This window comes from Buteo buteo, chromosome 12 (genome assembly GCF_964188355.1).
Source record: "Buteo buteo chromosome 12, bButBut1.hap1.1, whole genome shotgun sequence".
NCBI classification, from domain to species: Eukaryota; Metazoa; Chordata; class Aves; order Accipitriformes; family Accipitridae; genus Buteo; species Buteo buteo.
In genome coordinates, this window is record NC_134182.1 from 4,839,644 (window position 1) to 4,861,843 (window position 22,200).

At 37.8% G+C, this 22,200-nt stretch overlaps 1 protein-coding gene across 1 annotated transcript in view; it reads right to left on the reverse strand.

Annotated features, from left to right (window-relative positions):
* Positions 1 to 416: 416 nt before the first annotated feature.
* The window catches only part of MSH2 (mutS homolog 2), a 55,506-nt gene continuing 33,722 nt past the window's right edge, over positions 417 to 22,200 (reverse strand). Inside the window, exons 8-16 of the mRNA XM_075042451.1 lie at positions 22,070 to 22,179; positions 16,315 to 16,438; positions 15,113 to 15,263; positions 12,033 to 12,130; positions 9,904 to 10,149; positions 8,166 to 8,370; positions 7,525 to 7,772; positions 3,292 to 3,464; positions 417 to 829 (exon numbers count right to left, since the gene is read on the reverse strand). Of these exons, the coding sequence (XP_074898552.1) occupies positions 659 to 829; positions 3,292 to 3,464; positions 7,525 to 7,772; positions 8,166 to 8,370; positions 9,904 to 10,149; positions 12,033 to 12,130; positions 15,113 to 15,263; positions 16,315 to 16,438; positions 22,070 to 22,179 (1,526 nt within the window). The 3' untranslated portion in view covers positions 417 to 658. The remainder of the gene's footprint in view (positions 830 to 3,291; positions 3,465 to 7,524; positions 7,773 to 8,165; positions 8,371 to 9,903; positions 10,150 to 12,032; positions 12,131 to 15,112; positions 15,264 to 16,314; positions 16,439 to 22,069; positions 22,180 to 22,200) is intronic.

Sequence of the window (22,200 nt, forward strand, 5' to 3'; positions counted from 1 at the left end):
TAACTTCACCCCAGCCTATGCTTACATTGCAAAACCACCAAAACATGCAAGAGTTATCACCACTCAGGCATGAAGAGCAGGCCTGTAATATATTTGACTGGAGCATTAACATCCACACAGCAAACAAAACAATCCCTTCACCCCAAGCTCCATGCAGGTACGTGCAAAAATCTTATGACAAATCACTTGGATTAGATGCTTTTTTCTAACAGAGCGCTAGTATAGTGTTACTAAAACTTTGCTGAATTAATTAATGTAATTGAATCATACAAAAAAGAATCATGGTATAGGACAAAGATTTTGTGTATCCACTGTTGCTTTTCAAGGCTGTGGTAGTTGTATGCCATCTCAATTGTTATACTTTCTAGCACACTTTTCCGGTAAAGTATTACACATTTTGTTTGTACAGTCAATAATTCTCTCAATACTGAAAAAGCATTTTATTGAAAACTTCTAAAAGGACACAATGATCACAACTAAAGCAGGAATCTGGCACAGAATGTGCTCAGAATTTCCTACAGAATAATTACAATCCAAGAAAAAAATGCCTACATAAATCAGTACAAGTATCATAAAGCATAAAAACTACAAGACAAGAAAATGATAGCTCTTGCAATGTAGAACACGCTTCAAGAGCTGAATCCTGTTCTCACATCTTTCATGATGTAACTTTCGTTCGGGAAATGATTTCATTCACAAAACTGTTGTTCTTCGCCAACACATCATTTCTCAGCTGTTTCAGCTTGATTTTGATATCATCTTCTGACATATCTGTCAGGGGCAATGCTTTCACTTTACAAAGAAAATCCTGAATTACCTTTTCACCTTCCTGAAATTGAGGGAGAAGGAAAAGAAAACAAAGGATGTTTAGATTGCAAGCAGGATTTTTCCAAATTCCCCAAAGATACAAAGTATTATTCATCACCAGAAACTTTTTACAGGCGAAAAACATGGTTATTTCTGCACTTGCTATCATGTTCTCAACACCAGAACAATCCAGTTATACTGGTATCAGGCATTCTTTCCCCTTTCAACCCATGAGCAAAAAGCACCAGTTGATCAGCAGAAATACAATATCTAACATTAAGAGCTCCCGTATGTGTTCCACACTTAATTTCAGTGTGCAATCACATTAGGTGAGGATTGCTAGCAATAATAGCATCAGAGTGGCCATACTACCCAAACTAGTTACTTTTTGGAGGAACTGTAAATCAAAACCAATGTTTCAATATGCTAAAGGAAAGAACGAATTGTAACCAAGCAACTGGAGAGTGGCCGTCACCAAGGAGAACAGATGATAATTAAGCTTTATGCATATGCTTTTACACAAACAGGCAAAGTGGAACTTCTAAACAGTCTGAATTGAATAGCAAGAACAAACATTTCAATGAACAGTATTCAGGATCCCTGTATTAGAAACAACTTGCCCAGAATACAGAATTTTGTCTAGTCCTCTCCATTTTGCATTTTAGAACTCTACTACAGTTTTCTTTGTTTTGTTTTATCATTTAAGACTAATGCAGTATGCTTTCAGTACAGAAGTCTCCAAAGGACTTGGAGCACACTTTTCCCTCTAAATGTGATGTTAATGAAGGCAGACAAATTGCCTGGGTGAGACATCTAAAGCTATGCCATTCTATTGCCTAGAGAGTTTATGAAATATTATATGTTACTGAAATATCCAGGACAAAACATGATGCTGTATTTGTCAGACGTGTTTGCCACATCAATTTAATTTACACCAACTTAAGACCATACAGTCAGATCCAACTAATCTGAAAAATACTTCACCATGATACCTAGCAAGTTGGCGAAGGAAAGGTAATAGCGGAGCAACTGAGGTAGTTGGAGGGGGAACCTCCTGGCACTAAAAGGTAGGACAAACCGGAGATTGTTCATCCACAACATCAGACCCACTTACTGAGCCAGGAACAAACACAGTAGACCTCTGAAACTGAAAATAAAGTAAGAGGTAACAGAGGTAACAGACTCTGTCTAGAGCAAAGGCTTTTTAAATGTCAAAAGTGCTTTGGATATGGACTAACACTTCAAGGCTTCCGTATACTGGAATATTACCAAGATTGCCACTGATGCATAGAAGTTAGAATGAGTTAGAAAGCTGTAAAGTTTCAGGGCAACTGCCAGGACACAGAACTAAGATCTGTATATGCACGCAGCAAGGAGGACCTGACTAGTGGCAAAAAACAATGCAAGTCATAAGGCAGCACGTGGATTTACTCGGAGGCTGCAGCAGATGTTACTGTAAGGTCTTTTAATCCAGCAACAAAATGACACAGGCCATTCTGAAAAAAGCTTCCGGTGAGCTACTGTTTTCCTTTACGCTACCTGCTAATGAAGCTTCTTTTAAGAGAAAGTGAAGGGAGAAGAGAAAAAAACAGCTCACTCAAATGGCTTTACACAACTGTATTATGCAATGTAGACATGATCAGACCTAAGCAGAGATGTGGGTTTCCTCGAGTTGTGCTTGAAGCCTGTGCAAAGCCAAGAGCATTTTACTTCTTTGTTGAGTAGAAAGAATCAAGCTAAAATTCTCACATGTGAAACCGGAAGAACTTTAGGACATCTGTAAGTCAGACATTCGAGGTCCAAATTGCTGTGTCCTTCAATATGATCAGCTTGTGAGATGTGTTAGTACTGATGGGACATGGAAGTGCACAAAGGAGAAAGTTTTGTACTCGGCTTTTTTCTGACATGAACAGATCTGAACATGTTAATGTTCAGCTTCAAGAAATCGGCACTAATGAGCCCTCAAAGAAGGGGGAGCAAGATCAGGTGCAACCTACCTGCAGAGCCAAGAATAATCTAAACAACAATTGAAACAAAAGCTATAACCTAAGTCCCAAGAAACATTGCATACAAACTAAGTAGCCAACAAAAGTGATGAACAGAAAATTCTGGCTTGGTTCACAGCATAAAGAAAACCCCACACAACAGCTAGAAGCATGGTCCCCTGTATGACTCCAGTTGAATAATGTATGCCAATCATACTAACTACTGATCGTTATTAAGAAAAAAATTAGTTGCATTCTCGTGACGACGTTTTTAGATAAAATTCTTGCCTATGTTAACTTGAAATGAATCTAAACCAAAACCCACTACCCTTGAACATCTCTTCAATTCCTAATAAACTTCATAGCTAAAACATTTTGTTATGGAAAAATGAGATTATAGTTAATTATCCTCAAGCTTTGGGGAAATCTGAATCCTTAAACTATTTTGCTTGGGCTATTCCAGCTAAACAAATTTTAAAAAGCATTCCTGATAGCAAACCTCTCTTTCTCTGTAGAATTTCTTGGCTGGTGGTTCTCCTTCAGATTCCTTGGACTTGCCAATGTTTTGAAATTCCTCCAATTCCAATGCTTTCTCTCTTGCACTTTCTATCACATGTTTTGGGAAAGCTGCCAACTCTGCTACATGTATTCCAAAACTCTGGTCACAAACACCTGGATACAGAGAAAAAAAACAGTAAAGAATTCTCAAGAGATAATATGGCTACACAGACATTATATAAACAAACTTGTAATAGTTCTCTGTTCTGAAGAATTAAGTGTGTGACATTGTTTGGTTCTCCCAACATTTTCCAATTTACCTTTTGGACTATACACGACAATACAGACTAAAGAATATGCTCCTATTTAATTAAGCTCTCTTAGAACAGCAGTTGCAGAGCTCCAAAAGTGCTTCAGGAAGAAAGGGAAAACTCTTCAGGCAGAAAGAATTTCCCACTAGTACTTGAATGAAATTGAATAATGGTTTTTATTAAAGTACTTCAACACAGTCTGTAGAATATAGTAATTAGCATAATTTATTCTTTTAATATATATCTCACATTTTTCTATATTTATATGAATACATATATATGTGTGTGTACATATATATTAAAAAATATTTTAAAAGTTGCATTCTCAATCCTCCTCCTCCTCCTCCTTTGCATCAATACCACTTAACTCCTCAGTCTCCTGGAGTTGTCTTTAATTACATATTTTAACTTTACACTTACTTCAATTAACACACTGTATATATCATTTAGTTGAGAAAGAAAAGTTTTCATAATTGCTTAAAATATGTCAATTATACACAGTTACGTAAAATAATTTTCGCTTCAGTATCAAAAGTCCTCTGATACAATCTGTCAACTCCATTCATTTACATTACCATAATTCCGATTGGCCACCCACAAATATTAATTCTGGTCTTCAGCAGGGACTTAGGAATAAATGAAGTACACGTGTAAAATGATACTTAACTGATCATCTGTTAAAAACTGGGTATCTGAAGAATAGGTAAAGGAAAACTTAGCATTTTTTTCTTTTTTATTAACCTTGTAATCTCTCAGGTTTCTTAAAGGAAATCAACATTTTAAAGCACAAATTAGTTATCTTGATTTTCTATTAAGAGCACACACCTCCCCAGACACAAAGCTAACTCAGGTGTCTGCTCCAAGAATCCTGAGCAGAGGCCTGGAGAGCAGTACTTTCTGTGTCTCCTCTTCCAGTGTTTCTGTCACACTCTTGAAGCATGAAGACAGGGATGAAAATACTGTATAAAAGTTCCTTGTCATGTACTTCAGATTTAGTTATACATTTCAAATGACATGAAACCTGATATTTGTTTCAAAACACAGCTGTATCCGAGCTGCCTATACTCACGTCCTTGCCTGAACAACATCACTCTTCCAAAAGGGAAAGAGCACAACATTAAATGCAAAAACTTCTGTGAAAGACATCCAATTTGAGACCAGGTATTTTAAGGTGAAGATTTCATGTTTTAACTCATCTGACAGAGGTTTAAGTAGACAGATACAAACTATTGTGCCTCTATGCTCAATAGCACTTCCAAGAAAATGGATCGAATGAAAAGACACTGCATGTACAAAGAAAATATGTGTATGACTAAAAATGGCAAAACCAATTGAAGAAAAATATGAAACCTGGCTTCTAGAGTTTTCACCAGGACCAGAATGGGTGAGTTAATACAAGTTAAAAAAAAACAAGGGGGGTTGAAGGAAGAGAATTAACCCAACCTTTGGGGGAATATTAGGGGTTTTTATCATAAGCGTTGCTATTCCAAAGGATTTAGAAGGTAGAAGGTTTAGATTTAGTGTATATTACTTCCCTCCCCAACCTAAGTACTCAAAATAAGGCACCTAAATAAAGATGGATTGTTTGAAGATACTGTACACTGCCAGCTCTCACTGCACTGAAAACACTCATAGTTTCAATGTATGCTCGCAGCAATTTATGACTATACTTGTCTTCAGTTCCCATGCCACACTAAGTCATATTTTAAGCATTGATTAGAGCAAGGCATTCGGAGGGCTCTGAACCTTCACTTGGTGGAAGGAGCTCAACGTGCGCTGGCGAAGATGGGAAACAGCAAACTACGGAAGAACCATAGACACTGCCTTTCCACTGGAACAGGCTGGGTACCAGGGCCACAGCACTTTGGACTAATACTCAGAAGCAAAGCCTGGGCATTGCCTAGGGAAAGTGCATGAACAGAGAGAAGGACAGAGACCATTTCTAAGGAATAATGATCTCAAAAGACAAGAACACAGAGTTAAAAGAAACGAGACTGCGGCAGCTGGAGATATTCTAACCAGCTTTAAGTAGACTCTCAGTAAAGCCAGAGGAGAGAAGTATTTCTGGTCATGCTTTGATTCCCCTTGTTCAGAGCAGTCTCCTAACTTCGCAGAAAAGTACCCGAAACCTAATCACAAGACTATAGCCATAAGGGAATATGGGAATACAAGATTAGAAGTCATTATATACAAGTAATCGAAAGGTAAGAAACAATGTAAATTCATGGATTTAAAACCAGAAGAAATGAGTAAGAAATAGTCAATTAGTAATGTCATAGGAGTAAAACAAGCATGGTACCACTTGAGTGAGGCTCAGATCAGGATATAATAAAAACACATTTACCAATTATCTAAAAGATACTTAATAGTATGGTGATAGCCTGTGAAGATTATAAAAATTATCTTTAAAAGCATAACAGTAAAATTTAATAATTAGACAAAATATTAGATTCATTTCAGAACAATATATGCAAGAAGGAATGAGCTGAAAAGTCCAAAATTGGCTAAAGATATCAGGAAATACTGGAGAGAGTTCCAGGATAACACATACTGAATATACACTGATCATGAAAAGCAGTGTTATTAGGATGAACTAGGCAAGCAGAGGCAAGTTATTTGGTATTGTGTCAACATGACAAAACAGCTTTTAAAATGAGGAATGAAGTTCAGCACCTGCACCTGTAAGATTTAATCCTAAACTAAGAAGATAAGTAAACATCTATCTCCAGGACTTGAGATAGGAGACAAGGACTAGCTCTTTAGCCTTAACAAGTATGGATGATGCTTAGTAATTGTTTTAGTAAAGATAATAGCCTAACTCCCCAAACAGTTATTCCTTTTTTGAGACAAAACCACTCCACAATGTAAGTTGTTGATTGGATCCAGTATAGCCACACTGTTCTATAGTAACTATGTTCTATCCATCTGAGCATCATCTAACTCTCCTTCATTGTGGAACTCAGAAAGGGAAAATTAATAGGTATTTTTAAGTGAAAACAGAACGTAACAGTACTCTGCTCACATTTTAAATCAAAATCTCAGTCCAGAGGTTGGCAACCTGACTGAAATGCTCTTATGGGAACAACAAAATCACTGTAGAGTTTACAGCTAAATTAGAATGCCATAAATGACCACACCTTGCAAGCCACAGTTACACAGCCCTGCTTTATTCAGCATAAATATAGGCTCCTGCTGAAGGGAGCAATAACAAATGATTGGCAATATAGAGAAGCAGGAGGAAGCACTTATTGTGGTTAACAGATGAAATTTATGCCCAATTAAAAATTGTCTAATTTAATACCAAAAGGAGTAACTGGATCCACTAAAGGATTTTAATTAAACACATCTGACTTGATTTATACTAACAACACAGGCTACTTATTCTTTTACTATGACGCCATTTGCTAAAAACTAAACATATTATTTTTCCTATATCAAACTACTGCATAAATTGGGCAACATCTTTCTTCAATGACCAAGGCTTATTACAATTAAATAGATATTATTAAAAACTGTCAGCACAGAAAAGTTGCGTTCATTTCTTTTAAAAGAACAGTTTGAGGAACATAAGTCTTTTCTAGCAGCAGGTTAAAATTGCTGATTTAGGAAAACAGAAAATAATCTTCTGGAACCCTTCTCTCTGCTCTTTAAAAAAAACAAAAAAGGAACCAACCTCAAAAGCATTGACCTGAGTGGCAGAAATAACCTAGAAGTCTTAACAAATAATCATCAACAACATCACCAACTGTGTTCACACATGGACAGAGCTCCTGCCATACACTCTCTCTCTATGGACAGAGGAGCATGTCTATTATAAACCTAAACCTGGAGCATGACACGAAATTCCACCCCTGCCCCCCAAGAGTTCTTCCTCTCTCAGGATGAAATAAAACTTACCCTGTTCACCATTTACACAGTCTTACCTTCCTTGACACGATAAAGCATTGTCAGTGTGTCATCACTGGTCAGAGCAGTAACATGTAGGTTATTGACTGTTGGCACTTGGTCAGCAAGAGCTGTCAGTTCATGAAAATGTGTAGCAAACATACAGAAAGCACAGATTTTGCTAGCAATGTATTCTGAAATAGCCCATGCTAAGCCAAAACCATCATAGGTGGAAGTTCCTCTTCCCAGCTCATCGATGATTATCAGGGAGTTTTCAGATGCCGTCCTAAAAACACAGGAGCATTTCATAACATTTGAGAACAGCATGAACTCTGGATATCAGAGTACCACAAGTTATGTTATAGAGGCATAGCATTAAAGAGGCAAAAGACACTTCCTATTTATATAACAATATACAAATTAAGTGCACACACAGTGTCACACAGATCATTCCAAATTAGTTTCTTCACCCCGTTTAGACTTTGGCCTCCTGGTAGCAGCTCTGTATGACCACCGAAATAAACAGAAGGCTACTTCAGGAACTTATGAGCCTGCTAAAAAGGACTTGGAGATCCTCCACTGAGATCCTACATAAAAGGAAATCTTAAATGCATCTTTCTTAGAGCACCTCCTTTCTCATCAACCCCAACCAACAAAATCAAATAAGCACAGGACTTACCTAAGGATTGAAGCAGTTTCTAACATTTCAGCCATGAAAGTAGACACGCCTTTCAGCTGACTGTCTCCAGCTCCCACCCGAGCCAGGATACAATCCACAATGGTTATTTCTGCAGAGTCGCATGGTACAAAACACCCAATTTGGGCCATAAGAATAATCACCCCTGTCTGTCGAATGTAGGTTGATTTCCCCCCCATGTTAGGGCCTAAAGAAGAAATTTTGCAAATGTATTAAAAAAAAATTATAATTTACAATTCAACAGCCCTTTTAAAGGAGAACAGGCTGTAATTTAAAACAAAGAACATTTAAACTTACTACTCTCTTGCCAGGAAAGAGTAGCAGACTTGTCTAACAGGTGCAACAAGTAGCTCCACTACTAATAAAGCTTGCTTGTATGCCTTACTGAATGCTGCTTTTTCAAAAGAAAGGCGATTGGAGAACATTAGGGGCCTTCTTAAGTTTTGGGACCTTTCAGAAGTATAAGCAGTCATCTAAAACTCATGGCCATACCTAAAACTAATAAGCTTTAATTTAGAAGTCATCAGTACTGCTGCTTAAGAATGAAAATAATTTGCTTTCACCTCAAACAACAATTACAATTTGTCTGTAAAAATGAAATACCTTAGTTACAGACCGGGTACAAGCTGATGGGTGATTTAAATTACAATCTAAGGGGAGTCTGCATCAGCAAAATGAATAACTTACTTTTAATCGAAGTACAAATGAAATTAAAATTATTTTCCAGAAAACTGATCATTAAAACCAATTTTATGCTTTTGCTAACCAGAAAAACAAGGGTGTTACCATGCATTTATTCAGATTTTTAGTTTTTCCTTTTTGATTATGTTAGAAGTGTTCATTAATCATTCTCTAACTTCAGATCTTTGCTACTCAGAATGTATGTCAAGGACATCTGGATGGAAATTAAAATTCAATTAAATCTATAAACACTAAAAATGTTTTCCTGTGTAGTAAAATTATCTTAATTACACCAGAGAATAGGGGAAAAAAGGGTACAGTCATTGAAACATGTTTTGCATTTAAAATTGACCTTAATACTAAACAAAGAAAACATTAACAAAGAGGCTGCTGAAAGTCTTGCCTACAGAAGATGCCTATGTGGCTACAATACAATTGATGCCTAGTGGAATTTTCAAAATCACTTAAGCAGGTTCAGGTTCTCCAGTTCCTGAGGTTTCCTGGCTTGTGGACTTAACAGTCACTAAGGCAAAGAATACATATATTAAGGAAGGACTAATTTCTTATTTCCTACTGTCCTAGCAGCCTCTCTCTTCTTCCCAAATAACTATATCTAAATTAGGGATCACTTTCTCCAAACAGTGCACTATAACTACAATCGTAACTAATTCCATGACTATTAGTTTGGAAGATGAGAAATGCATCTGTATATGCATAAACATAGAGAATATCCACTATCAAAGGAAACGCTTCACAAGAACATTGTGGACGCTTTCTTTTTTTAATATAATAAACACCACCACCTTACAAATACCCTCCCTTCTTTTCCAGAGCTAAATCTTATCCCCCATACAGAAAGACGAATAACTTGCTAGGTGCTCACCCTTTGTTGATTAGAGAAATTGTTTTGACAGAGTTTTATTGGGTTGGTTGTTTGCTTCCTTGTTATTGGTTTGGTTTTTTAAAGACATCATTATTGGAAATACTCTAGACATTTAAAACGTAAATAGCAAGTGAAAAAGAGAACAGAAACATTTACCAGTAATAATGTGGAACATCTGCTTGCCCTTCTCAAATGTAACGTCATTGGGGATGAAGGCCACCTCATCTTGCACTTCAATGCAAGGATGCCTGGCACCTTTCAGCACAATCCTTCCTTGTCCCTTTTCCAGAATGACAGGACGGACATACGGCACTGGTGCTCCGTTTGACACATGAGCAAAACTGACGATTGCATCTAATTGAGCTATCACATCATTCATCGTCTGTATTGGTTCTGCATAACCTGTTTTTCGTTAGAGATATGTAAATTCAACACAGTTAGAAATTTTTTTGTTCTTGCTGAAAAGATATCTTAAAGCCTATATTGAGCCCATAAAATTAATTCACCTGCATTAAAAGTCAGTTTTGTTCAAGATAGCCATCACCTTCTGTGAGAGTCTAAGATGTAATCCTTAAGTATCCATGCTCTGACTACAAAGGGAACTTCTTCAGACCAAGAAAAGGAAGAAGTGAGGCCATATTGATTGTTTTGCCTTAACACTAGACAATGAGAAACAGCTTATCTTGGTACAGGAAGGCCAATGCTCACAATGACAAGATGGCTGGAAATCCAGTAAGTTTCCTTCCTCTGTAATATGCTGCGTTTTGATGCTCATGCAAGCAAAGACAATAGAGACACAGCACTGAATTCAGAGACAGCAACCATTTCTGTTTATGTGAATGATGGTATGGAGAGGTCTGTAAGATACAGTGCCTGTGATACCAGACAATAAGACTAGAGGGCCCAGCATCCTCAGTACCAGTTTTTAAGTTTTGGTATTTGTTTTTTTTTCAGTGAAAGGGATGAGAGACAGGAGTCTACAGAGTTAAATCATCCAACACCTGCAAATGGGATGCATGTGTCAGAAGAGGTAAGCAGTGACCTGCAGAAAAAGTCCTACCTGTACAAAGTACATTTACCATTCTAACATCATCTCTTGAACTAGCTAGGTATAGATCATTAAGAGGACTTTAAGTCACTTTCATTCCAGAATTACACACATAATCCAGTCTTTTTCATTAAATTGCCTCCACTCGGGGAATAAAAATGCTTTTTGAATACACATATACACTTGTAAGTCTATGACTGCACACCACAGAAGCTTTAAGCAGCAGCAACAGACTTTATTAAACTCACTAGGTATTTATAAATTACATATTGAAGCTAATCCTGTTACATAATACCCCACTAGCTTTCTACATAAATATACAAACCTTAGTATGCTACACAAAAAAAAAAATCACTTGAAAATTACCAAGATAAAAAAAAATCTAACAAGCTACTGATTTTGCAATATACTGGCAAATTCCTTATGATAACAGGTCAAAGCTTATGAATATTTCCACTGTAACTTAATACACACTCAAGTAAATTAATACATCAGCTTAAAAAGTGGGTTTTTTTCATCTTTAATACATTTACCATTAGCTTAATATTCATTAGTGCTTTCACTTTCCACTTCTCTCTTTCAAAGAACTAAGACTTGCTCTGCTGGAACTAGTGCCTTTGGGAGAGGCAGTATTTACAGAATCCTCCAAGCCCAAATTCCCAGATGTCTCTTCTTTTGGTGAAGGATAGTAAAGAATGCCCTGTAAGTAGGCAAACTTGGAGCAAAATATATGGAAATTAATTAGGAAAACAATTTTTTATTGTACCATATAAGCGATGGCTAACTTGATTTTATACTGCATACCAATGTTCTTTCTTCACCATCCTTCACAGACCTCAGGTCCCACTCCCTCAGTTCTCTATTGTTCTTTACCTCTTCTGCCTCTACTTAATTCACCATTTGGGTGGAGATGCCCAGAGTCAGGTAGGTGGGTGGAGGATAGATGTGGCCTTTACAAGCATATTTGTGTTCCTTTTATGGGATTAAAATTTGCACACACCCCATGACTGCACATTTGTAGCAATGCCAGGAAAGGGTCTGACCACAGAAGACAATATATTTCAAACTTTCAAGAACTGTCTAAAAGTCAAACCTCATTTTTCACATTAATTCTTTTGGGAATGTTATGGTTCTTCTCTACAAAAGGACCTATAAAGTAACTGCAAGTACTCCCACCATTCCAGACTGTGATACACATCTGTTGATTGTGTCACAATCTGAACATTGACATATTCACCTGAAGCAATGTTAATGATTTCCTTGACAATTGCATCCTGAGCCTCTTCATACTCTTCTCTGTTCTTTATATATTCATCATTGACGGAGCTCAGTTTGCTGTGAACAAAACCACAATATTTAGAAGTTGTGATGTTCTGTCTTCACTGCTACAATGCCAAACTTTTGGCCTCCTCTTCTAGGAGTCAATAGCAGCTGACCCCACCTGTTTTAACAGCAAGGTTCAGCACAAGGGCCACAAAGCAACCCACAATTCATCCACACCAGGATATCAGTAAGATAAATCCCAAGCTGAAGATCACCCACAAGGGCCAAACCAGCAATTCTAGCATCTCTGAACACATCATTCTTAAAAATCTTTACAGTAGTTGTTTGTTATAGACATGCTATGTGACAAGGACTTGCTCTTAAAGCTGAATTTCTGGCCATTTTGCAATGAGACGTGGCACGTTATAGAACTGACAGAGGAGAATTGCTGCTAAGCAACTGTGTAATTAACCCAGAGGCCTACAACAGGCTTATCAGAGCTGAAGGCATTAACTTCTTTCATTTATTAAAAACGTCAGTGAACTACTGTCACTAAGAATAGGTTCTAGTTTTCAAAATAAGGTAAGTTGAAATCAAGAGAGCATTTAAGCAAGTGTTTATTCTTCTCAAGCTTGTCTCCGAACATGGAGGAGAGTCTGCAAGACTGAATATAAAACACACCCAAGTAGTGCACCCACACTATAAGCAGAAGTCAGCCTTGTGCTTCTAGTACCATCTACAGAAGCAACTATAACTTAAGTAGGCACAGAGAAGTCTGTTTTATTAGTGACCCATGGGCTTCTTCCTCATGGGAAATTAACAGATGACACAGTAGATGTTCTAAGTACCATCTTCTCAGTTACAGAAAAGCCTAACTTCATCACTACATTTAGATTCATAACATATTTAGAACCAAAAAAAGCTGTTTTAAATTTTAGGGATGTTTTGAAAAAATATCCTCCGAGTAAATGTTAAAACAAAATGCAATTAAGGTTTACACTTTGTTCATTTAAGTAAATTGGTGCGAAATACACCAACATATTGGTTGGCGTGAACCAATATGTTTGCCCTCCTTTTCAAAGCAAAGGATTTATTACTATGAAAGTGAGTGATTAACAGAAACAGTCACTATTAGTAATAGCACTGGCTTGAAACCAACCTTGCCCTGTAGGCAGTGCTCCTCATACATGTCTATCAATCAAGATCTATCTCTCAATAAACTCACTTCTCTGATGCTAACTCCAGCAGGAACTGTTACACATAAAGCGATAGCAGCATGGTTTGTCTGAAACAGACTGTACGATGTATTAATCTCTGCTATTTTTACCCTTCCATATATAACACATGAAGGAGACTTAGAGTGGTTTTCTCCTGGACCTGCCACTTACAGACAAGGAAGAACTTGTCAGGAGGTTGAAGTCCAATTAGTGGCTGATTAGTAACAGCATTTCTTAGGGTTGATACTGGGGCTGATACTATTTATGTCTTGATTAACAACCTGAATGATGGGACTGAATGCACTCTCAAATGCACTCCCAGCAAGGCTGTGAACACCACCACGTTAAGGGGAGCTGTCAGTACACTGGAGCACGGGGCTGCCATTCATTGGGATATCTGCAGACTAGAGAAATAGGTGGACAAGTATTTTAACACAGGCAAATGCAATGTCTTGCACCTGGGATGAAATAACTCCATGCAACAGTACAGACTGGGGTCCAAATGGCTGTAAAACAGCTATTCATAAAAGAGTTGGGGGACCCAGTGGACAAGAAGCTGAACGTGACCCAGCAGTGTGACACTAAGGCAGAGAAGGCCAAGCCCATACTGGCTGCACTAGCAAGAGAATAGCCAGCGTGTCGAAGGAAGTAATTCTTCCCCTCTATTCAGCGCTTGTGAGACCACATCCGCAGTGCTGGCTCGCAGTTTTGTCTTCCCAGTCTAAGAGATGTATCAAACTTGGAGCAGATGGCCACCACAAAGATTGGCAGCTGGAGCACACGGCATACAAGGACAGGCTGAGAGATGCCCAGGCTGAGAGAAATCTGAAGTCAGCCTGGAAAGAAGAGGCACCAGACTCTTCTTGGAGGTGCACAGCATAAGAATGAGACACTAAAACCCCAAGCTTCTGCAAGGAAAATTCTCATTAGATCTGATTAGGAAAGCTGTCACAAAGAGTGGTTCAGCACTGGAACTTGTGCCCCACCAGGTTGTGAAGGATGCTTGGACGATGGCACCTGGGCAAGGCCTTGAGCTACCTCACCTAACTTTGAGATAGGATCTAATTTCTAAGGTGGGTCTGCTCTGAGTGAGGGGTTAGACCAGTTACCCTCAAGAGATCACCTTCAACTTATTACTGGCAACTTTCTACTTTGTTCTGTGTAATAATAATGAAGTACAGAGAGAGAGACATCTGATGATCATGGTAGCCTTGCTCCTTCTAAAGTGATCCAGAAGAACTAGAAATTCAACAAGTATAGACTTCTTGCTTGGCTGACCTGTGACAGAACTGCTGTCCAGACAAGGAGACACTGAAACAGCACCAGTGCAATTAGCCTGAAGACTGAAATTTTTAAATAGCTTCATCTACAGAGCCACAGAATGGAAGTCCAATACTAGGACCAACAGAAATTACAGTGTGATTTGGAACAAAAAGAAGGTAATCACCAACAAAACTGCTGCATGTCATATTTGGTAATAAACATAAATAGCTCTTTTCCCATTGCAGCTTATGAAAGTGTCTGTATAAACACTCACAGTAAATGCAATTATGCTGCTAGCTGCAGCTAAAACAGAGAAATTAGCCCAAGTCAAAGGACCCAAAACAGCTAACAGTTGGCAAAGTAAAAGGGGGAACGCAGCTTTTAACAGAAACTGTATGACTACTCCTCCCTCATGCCATTCTTGCTCAATATCTCAATCTGTGAGCCAATTAAAAAGGTGAAAATTCAGCCATTCAAGATGTAGGGAAACCAGTTTATCAACACAATTATAAAGAAAGGAACATTTTTGTCTCTTTCACAACAGGCTTGAAAAACTACAAAGATGATCTCATACCTGTTAGTAAATTTCACACCATTCTTCTGTGTATCAACTATTCCATATTTTGAATTGTTACGGAGAACTTTTTCCTCCTTGCAAGTTATTCGAAAGTGATGTCCAAACTGTGAATTTGTCTCCAGTTTGATACTTTTGCCAGCTTCCAAACCTTTTAGATTAAAAGAAAGAAGAAAACAAATGTACTATCAAAAATCCTGCAGCCTGTGCTATTCCTGCTCATTAATCCCCAGTTTGTATGATGTAGCCTCTCTTACATACGCTATTAAATATGCTTGCTTTGGTTCTGTATGGGTATGAGAAATACCCAGACCTAACAGAATTTTACTGATTCATTCTCTGCTCTTACTTTGATATGCTCTCAAACTGCATATTCAAATCAGGCTCATGTTTATAGTACTGCTACATATTCTCCAGAAATGTGAAAAATTTTCATAGCACACTGCAAGGACATTCTATATTGCTGCTGTAAGCACAGCACCTGCAGCCTTATGATCCTTTTACTAACACATACTTTTGATGGTGAGATTGCTCATTCCATCCCTACACAATCTTGTCTTTCCTTCTTTTCATCCAGGTATCTTGTTTACGCTAAAAAAAAGAATCAAGATTAAAAAATATGCAAGCCCTTAAAGGTGTAACCTAAAATAACTATGTTGTGGTTTTCCTTGCCATATTTTAATTAAAAAATGGTTGGTTTTTTTTAAGTTGCTCTTTGAATGCCTGATTCATCAGCTGCACATGGAATTTTTTGCATAAGAGAATAAATTCTTTAAATGTCTCATTTGCTTACACATTACATTTTGCAAAGAACTTCAAAAGAAAACTAGCATGTCCTGAATGGACACTTAGGAGAATGCACGAGGCGGGGGGAGCGGGGGAGAAGTTTCAGTGCATGTCCTCAAAGGATGTAAAATAGAACTAGGCTTTGCCAAGAGTTTGATGAGTTGCAGTCCTACAAAATGAATTCTGCAGTATCTTGCAACCTACGTGATAATTTCTGAAATATTCTGGAATGGCATACTTACAAAAAAAAAAAGGCCACTCAGTTTTCAACAGATTGTACTGTGACAACTAAAGTCACCCCAAACTAATAATAAAATAATACAAACATCCCTTAAGTCCTCTATACCAGTTTTCATCACTTCATCTCAAAACATTTTACAAAGGAGGTAAGAATCAAAGGCAGCTTCATACCCTACCTAGTTCTTTGGCTGCACTCTTTAAAAAGGACTGCATTTTTTCTTCCAGTTCATTCATCTTTTCTCTTAATTCTGTCAAATTAGGGTCAAAAGAAGCCTTGACAAGAAATTCATGATTCTCCACCTAGGGAAAAATAACAAGAAAAAATTCATATGAACATAGGCAGTAAAAAAAATATTAAAAAAATCACCTCCCTGATCATACATGGTAAAATGGATTTACTTCATAATTTATTAAATTTATTTTTATATATATAATTTTGCAATGCAATGCTCTTTGTGATAATTGGTATCTGATTCAACTACAAAACAAATACATCTCAAACACTTGTTTTCTCAAGTAATATACTTTATACAAGCAAAATATACCAATTTAACAGACTCCTTTACTTTGAAATGGAGTTGTCTGCACATTTATTTGCACACAAATAACTGAGCAGTAGGCAGGGAAAAAAGGGAAGTCACAGGAAACGAAATTGTTATGTACATAATCTGTATGCTAGCCTGGACTTATGCAGCTAATCAAGACAGAGTGTAGAAGGATGGAGCGTTTCAAAACAAGAAGTCTTTGGAAAGTTTCTGAAACTGTTATTCTTGCTTAAAACACACTCAAGAGGTTACAGAAGGAGCCTACATAATATCACCAAAAATCCTACCCAATTTCAACAGTTATTTTGAGTTGAAAAGCATACACATTTCCTTCCAAGCTAAATATTTTCAGAGTCACAGATGAAGTAAATTGTATTAATCTTTTTTCCTCTCTCTCCCCCATGCTTCCACTGCCAGGTGTGTGTTTCTGATGACCTTACAAGCCTCAAGTTTAATTCGCAAGCACAGCTTATAACTAAAAATTTATTTGCTAAATAAAAGAAACTCAATTTTTAATACACAAACTTTTACAATCAACAAAATATTAGCACTGTTGTCCAACATGGAAACTAACCATTGGCTTTCATATTAGTAATGTATTTAATCTAATTAAGTTAAAAAAAACAAAACAAAACAACACTTTCATGAAGCTTCCCTTAGCTGGGAATTATCTGCAAAGTTGTACACAAAGCAGCTGCAAATACCTTGCAAAACACACCAAAAAAAGATGGTGGTTTACATACAATTTCACTTTTACCCACAAGTATATGTTAGCAAGAGGAGGAAGAAGAAAAAAGGGAGGTTCACAGTTCGTTTACTCCCTCCCAGACAATAAAAGTATCACTCCAGAAAGCACTGAGCAACAGGAACTGTTAAGTACAAGAACCACCACATACATCTTGTCCTACTAAGCACAAGGAGCACTTAGAATCTGCAGTGCATCAAAATAATTGTAAAAGCATTAGACTCGAGACTCCCAGGTTTTGCAGCAACTTGGAACAAAGACCTGGGAATGCAATCTGGAGGTGAAAGCCACAGGAGTGGGGGAACAAGTAAATTATCATATGAAGAAACCACATAGCATACTGTATATTCAAAGGATTGCTGCTTTATTCTGAGAATGATTTTCTCCCAACAGATAATTTTGTCTTCCACAGAAGCTGCATCATGGAAAACTGAACCGTTGGTGCTTATTTTCTCTGTGCAATTACCAGCACTGAAAGGCATTACACTCAGCCTGCCGTTTTGGTTCCAGTCGTGTTGTGTGCAAACACACTGCAGTAGCAAAGTTCTCCAGTTGCTTAACCAGAGATGTGGACTCCACACAAAATAATGGATTACGAGATTTGAGAGGACCATCTTGAAAGCTGGAGATGTTAAGAAAGGGGTACGAACAAATTCAGTCCCTGCTACATCCCTATCGATAGGCCTGCTCCTCCCATTCCCTTAATAATTCCGCTAAAAGAACAGCAATGAACGTTTATGACAGAGCATACGGCAGAAAAGACCATTCCTGGTTTTGTAGGGCAGATCCTGGATCTGAAACAGCAACTGGAAAGGCTGGGATGCAAACGCCACACATGCCAGCCCTTGTCAGGACTGGCTTCATCAGACAACCAAGACTGACAGTCAAGTGATAAGTAATTTTGTTTCACAGCTTCAAAGAATTATTTGAAGCCTGGAATAAACTGCAGAAATCCCATAACCTCAGGAGAAGGAAGGTAACCTTCCCAAGGACCCATAACGTGCAGGCAGCCCCAGCAGAGCACCCAGTCTGGCTCTCGGTTCTGTCCTTTACCCAGGCTGCCACATCAGAGAGGCTGACTGGAACCGGAGCCATGCCCTGCACTTCCATCCTTCAGGGCCTCCCCGCTACAGGCAAGCTTTCATTTCACTGCAGGCAAAGATCCGTATGTGGCTACATCTTAGTGTGCAAAAAAGCTAGGTTACTGCCTCACCCCCTGCCCAGTCTGGCAGTCACCGGGACAGAGTTAGTTTTCATGTGCTTGTTGCTAATTCCATTACAGCTCCAACAGACCTGTGGTGACAAATGAACCCAGAGGCTGCTAGTGTGCAAGAAATAAATCCTGAGCTGCTGTGAGGTTTTGGGACAGAAGCATTAAAGTAGAATTACTTCAGCTTCCATTTACATTAATAGTTTGGGTTAGGGACTATAGCAGTTCACGAACTGATTCGCAGCAAACTAGGCGCTCCAGCCCCAGGGTTAATTGCCTGGTGGCTTTTCAAGGTGTAGATATCAAGTCTTCAGGACAGCTAGCAGTCTATATCCCATTACGTCAGCCTGAAAATCTGAATTTAAAAATGTGTAAGATCCAGGTTTGAAGACAGCTTCTAATATGTTGCATTACCCACCCCAGCTATTATAGGGCAGCTCCTTCCTTGTTCAGACCTCATGAAATAATCCTTAGCAGGTGACAAACAAAACTGCTCCATCTGACCATTCTCTCCAAGTGAAAGCCAAGTGTGATCAAGTGAACAGAAAACAATTTTAAATTAAACTAAAAGTTCAGCTAAACTGCTAAGGAAGTAAAATGATTATGGTTTACTAAAAATATTAAAAACTTGTGCTACTAATTAATATATAAAAACACCAGGCACCCACAACTATATTCCCCTCTAACGTTCTTCTCAAGCTGTGCTCCTCCTACAGAAGTATCTCAGATATAATTAGGTAAGTCACTTAAAGCAAACTTTTGCTTTTTCTCCTCCACAGCCCTCAGTGTGAACATGGCCAACAATCTGGCAAGACAAGCATTAACAGGAATGTGGTATTTGAGTTCTTGGTGCTTTGTACCTAATGAATCTATCATCAGCTATGGTCCACTAAGGCTACACCTCACCAGAAAAATTGAAGGAAATACCACCAAACCCAACTCACTCCCCTCTCATCTCCCCCAAAAAAGAATGAAAATACTCATCATCATTGTGATATTTCACTGATATATTGGTCACTGAAATGCACTTAAGTCTAAATTACAACTCAGTACTGCATTAAATACAAAAGTTAAATTTGCTTCAGAGATTAAGGAGTGCAACAGACACGTGCAACAGATTGGTCTGAACGCTCTTGCTACCACTTTCACTCTACATATAACCTCACTCTACATATAAACTTTTACTGGCAAGAGTCGTGCAAAGGGTTATAATGAAAGCAAATCCCTTAATGCAATATGGATAAGCAGCAGCTAGACATTCCCTTTTTTTCTACTAAACACACTGCATTTTTTTTAGTGTAAGTTTTTGCTCAGAGCTACTCTGAAATGACTGTTCAAAGTACAAAATTTAATGTGGTAAGCAGCAGACTAACGTCACAGCATTGACAACACTTTCATACCTGCATATGTTTACTTACATGAAATGAGACCCAGGTGAGTCACATTTCCAAGCAGTGCTCAAATGAATGAGGTGACAGCAAACAATTTGCAGACTCTGGGACTATGGTAAGCTAGCTAGCTAATCTGAAAAACAAGTCCTTCTGTAACGGGCTGTGCTCTTAATACTAAAACCAAAATACTATATACCAATAGCGCTAACAAACTTTGAAGGTGCCCTGACTTGAGGAGGAGGTTGGAGTAAGACGGTTTTTCAAAGGCCCCTTATGATTCTGTGGAATGGAAGTGACAGTTTCTCAACTTTTATTACAGCTAGGTAAATGAATAACCACATCCCACGCTTTTTGAACTTGGATGTTTCTCTTTACATTAGAATACATTATTGACATAATTTAGTTGCTACGACAACCTGTCCTTCAATCACACTCAGAATAGAGCTAGGTATTTTGTTTGAACTCCCTAAAAACCTAAGAGAAATTTCAAGTCAAAGTTCAAGTTTTAACATTCATACGGACAAGGCTTATTCTTGTGGTAAAACCAGCATCGGCTTATCTATAGGCATTTTCCTGAATCTTGAAGGAGAAAAAAACCAAATCCAACACACTAGATTCTATGGGACTTGATTAAAAATAACTGACTTGTTATTCTGTTTGGAAGGACAACAAAACATTTTTGAAGTAGAAGCTGAAACAAATTTGAAAAGCTGGACTATGAAGGGCCAAGGCTTAGAACAGCTGTTAGTTTTAAAGAAAACAGAGTCCCAGGGCATACAAACTGCATCAACAGATGGTCTGTAACTAGTATAAAGCTATAAATTTCTTCATTAGCATATATCACAAATTACAGCAACATGTCAATCAAATAGTCTTTCCTTAAACTGTAAAACGCAGTTGATTAATGCAAACACAATACAAAGAGACAAAACGCGGTGCTTCTGCCTTTGGAGAAAAATATGCATGCTCAAAATTTTAAAGCCACTGCAGTTTTCAAAAGTTCAACACCTTGCCCTTACTACCATGCCTGGCACATGGTTAGATAGATCTCGTATTTCTACAGTCAGCTGAGATTGACAGTTATGACAATCCTAAAAGCTTCCCAAGTTTTCCAAAATGACTGAAACATCTTATTGAGAAAGGAACATTAAATATGTTTCTAACCAAGCATGTACATGTCAAAATGTGTCTCACCAATTCTCTAACAAATATAATGGGAAAAAATTACGTACAAAACTCACTTAAAACCTTGGCATTGTTTCAACAAGTTAAGCAATGGTTCATGTTTTTGCCTGTGTCCTAAGCGTTCAATGTTAAACAATGACAAATCGGTCATTTATGCTCATCCCGTCTCCTTTCCACTACAGGTTTAAGGAACAGGAATGTTCCTTTCAGCTTTTTTTGGCCAATTTTTCCTCTGAAAAGAATGCCAGTTTTCTCTTGCAAGAATAGTCCTATCATCAGTAATATTTTATAAGCAAGTGTAGATGCAAGGCTAAGATAATTGTAGTAGCTTTCTCTCTAGTGAGAAATACCTTTACACTGGAAAGTAAAGTCAGTCTTTATACCCAAGTCAATCATTTTTCAGAGGCAAACTGTTAGTTATGAAGACTTAATCCCACCAAACAGAACCAAGTCTAATGAACTTTATAGAAGCAGAGAAATATGTAATAAACATACTCTGGCTACATTCTAGATTGGAGATATATCACAGTAACTGAAAATATGAAGAAGCAGAAAAGTGACAAAACTTTCCCACTTTTAATACTGATGATGTTTTTAAAAAATAGTTTCAGGTCCACAGCACCCATGTACCTAAAGCGTTTTTTCATTGGCTAGATAATTTCAGACAGTGGGGTGAATATCCTCTTGATATCGAAATGCTATACTAATAACAGCCGTCATATATTCCACAGCTAAACTATCACTAGCTACTTAATATAGATGATCAATTAAATTTAGTGAGTGTAGAGCAGATTGCAAAGTTCAGTAAGAAACTTTAATTGCTAAGTAAACCCCCTCCCACACACCAGCCCGTACCTTATCCATGTCCAATGTTGTTTCTATCATCTCCAGAAACTTTGAGAAGTCAGAGTAGATATCATTAAGAGGTGTTATAAACACTGCCAACAACAACATCTGGTGAGCTCCTGTTAAGAACAAACAAGAAA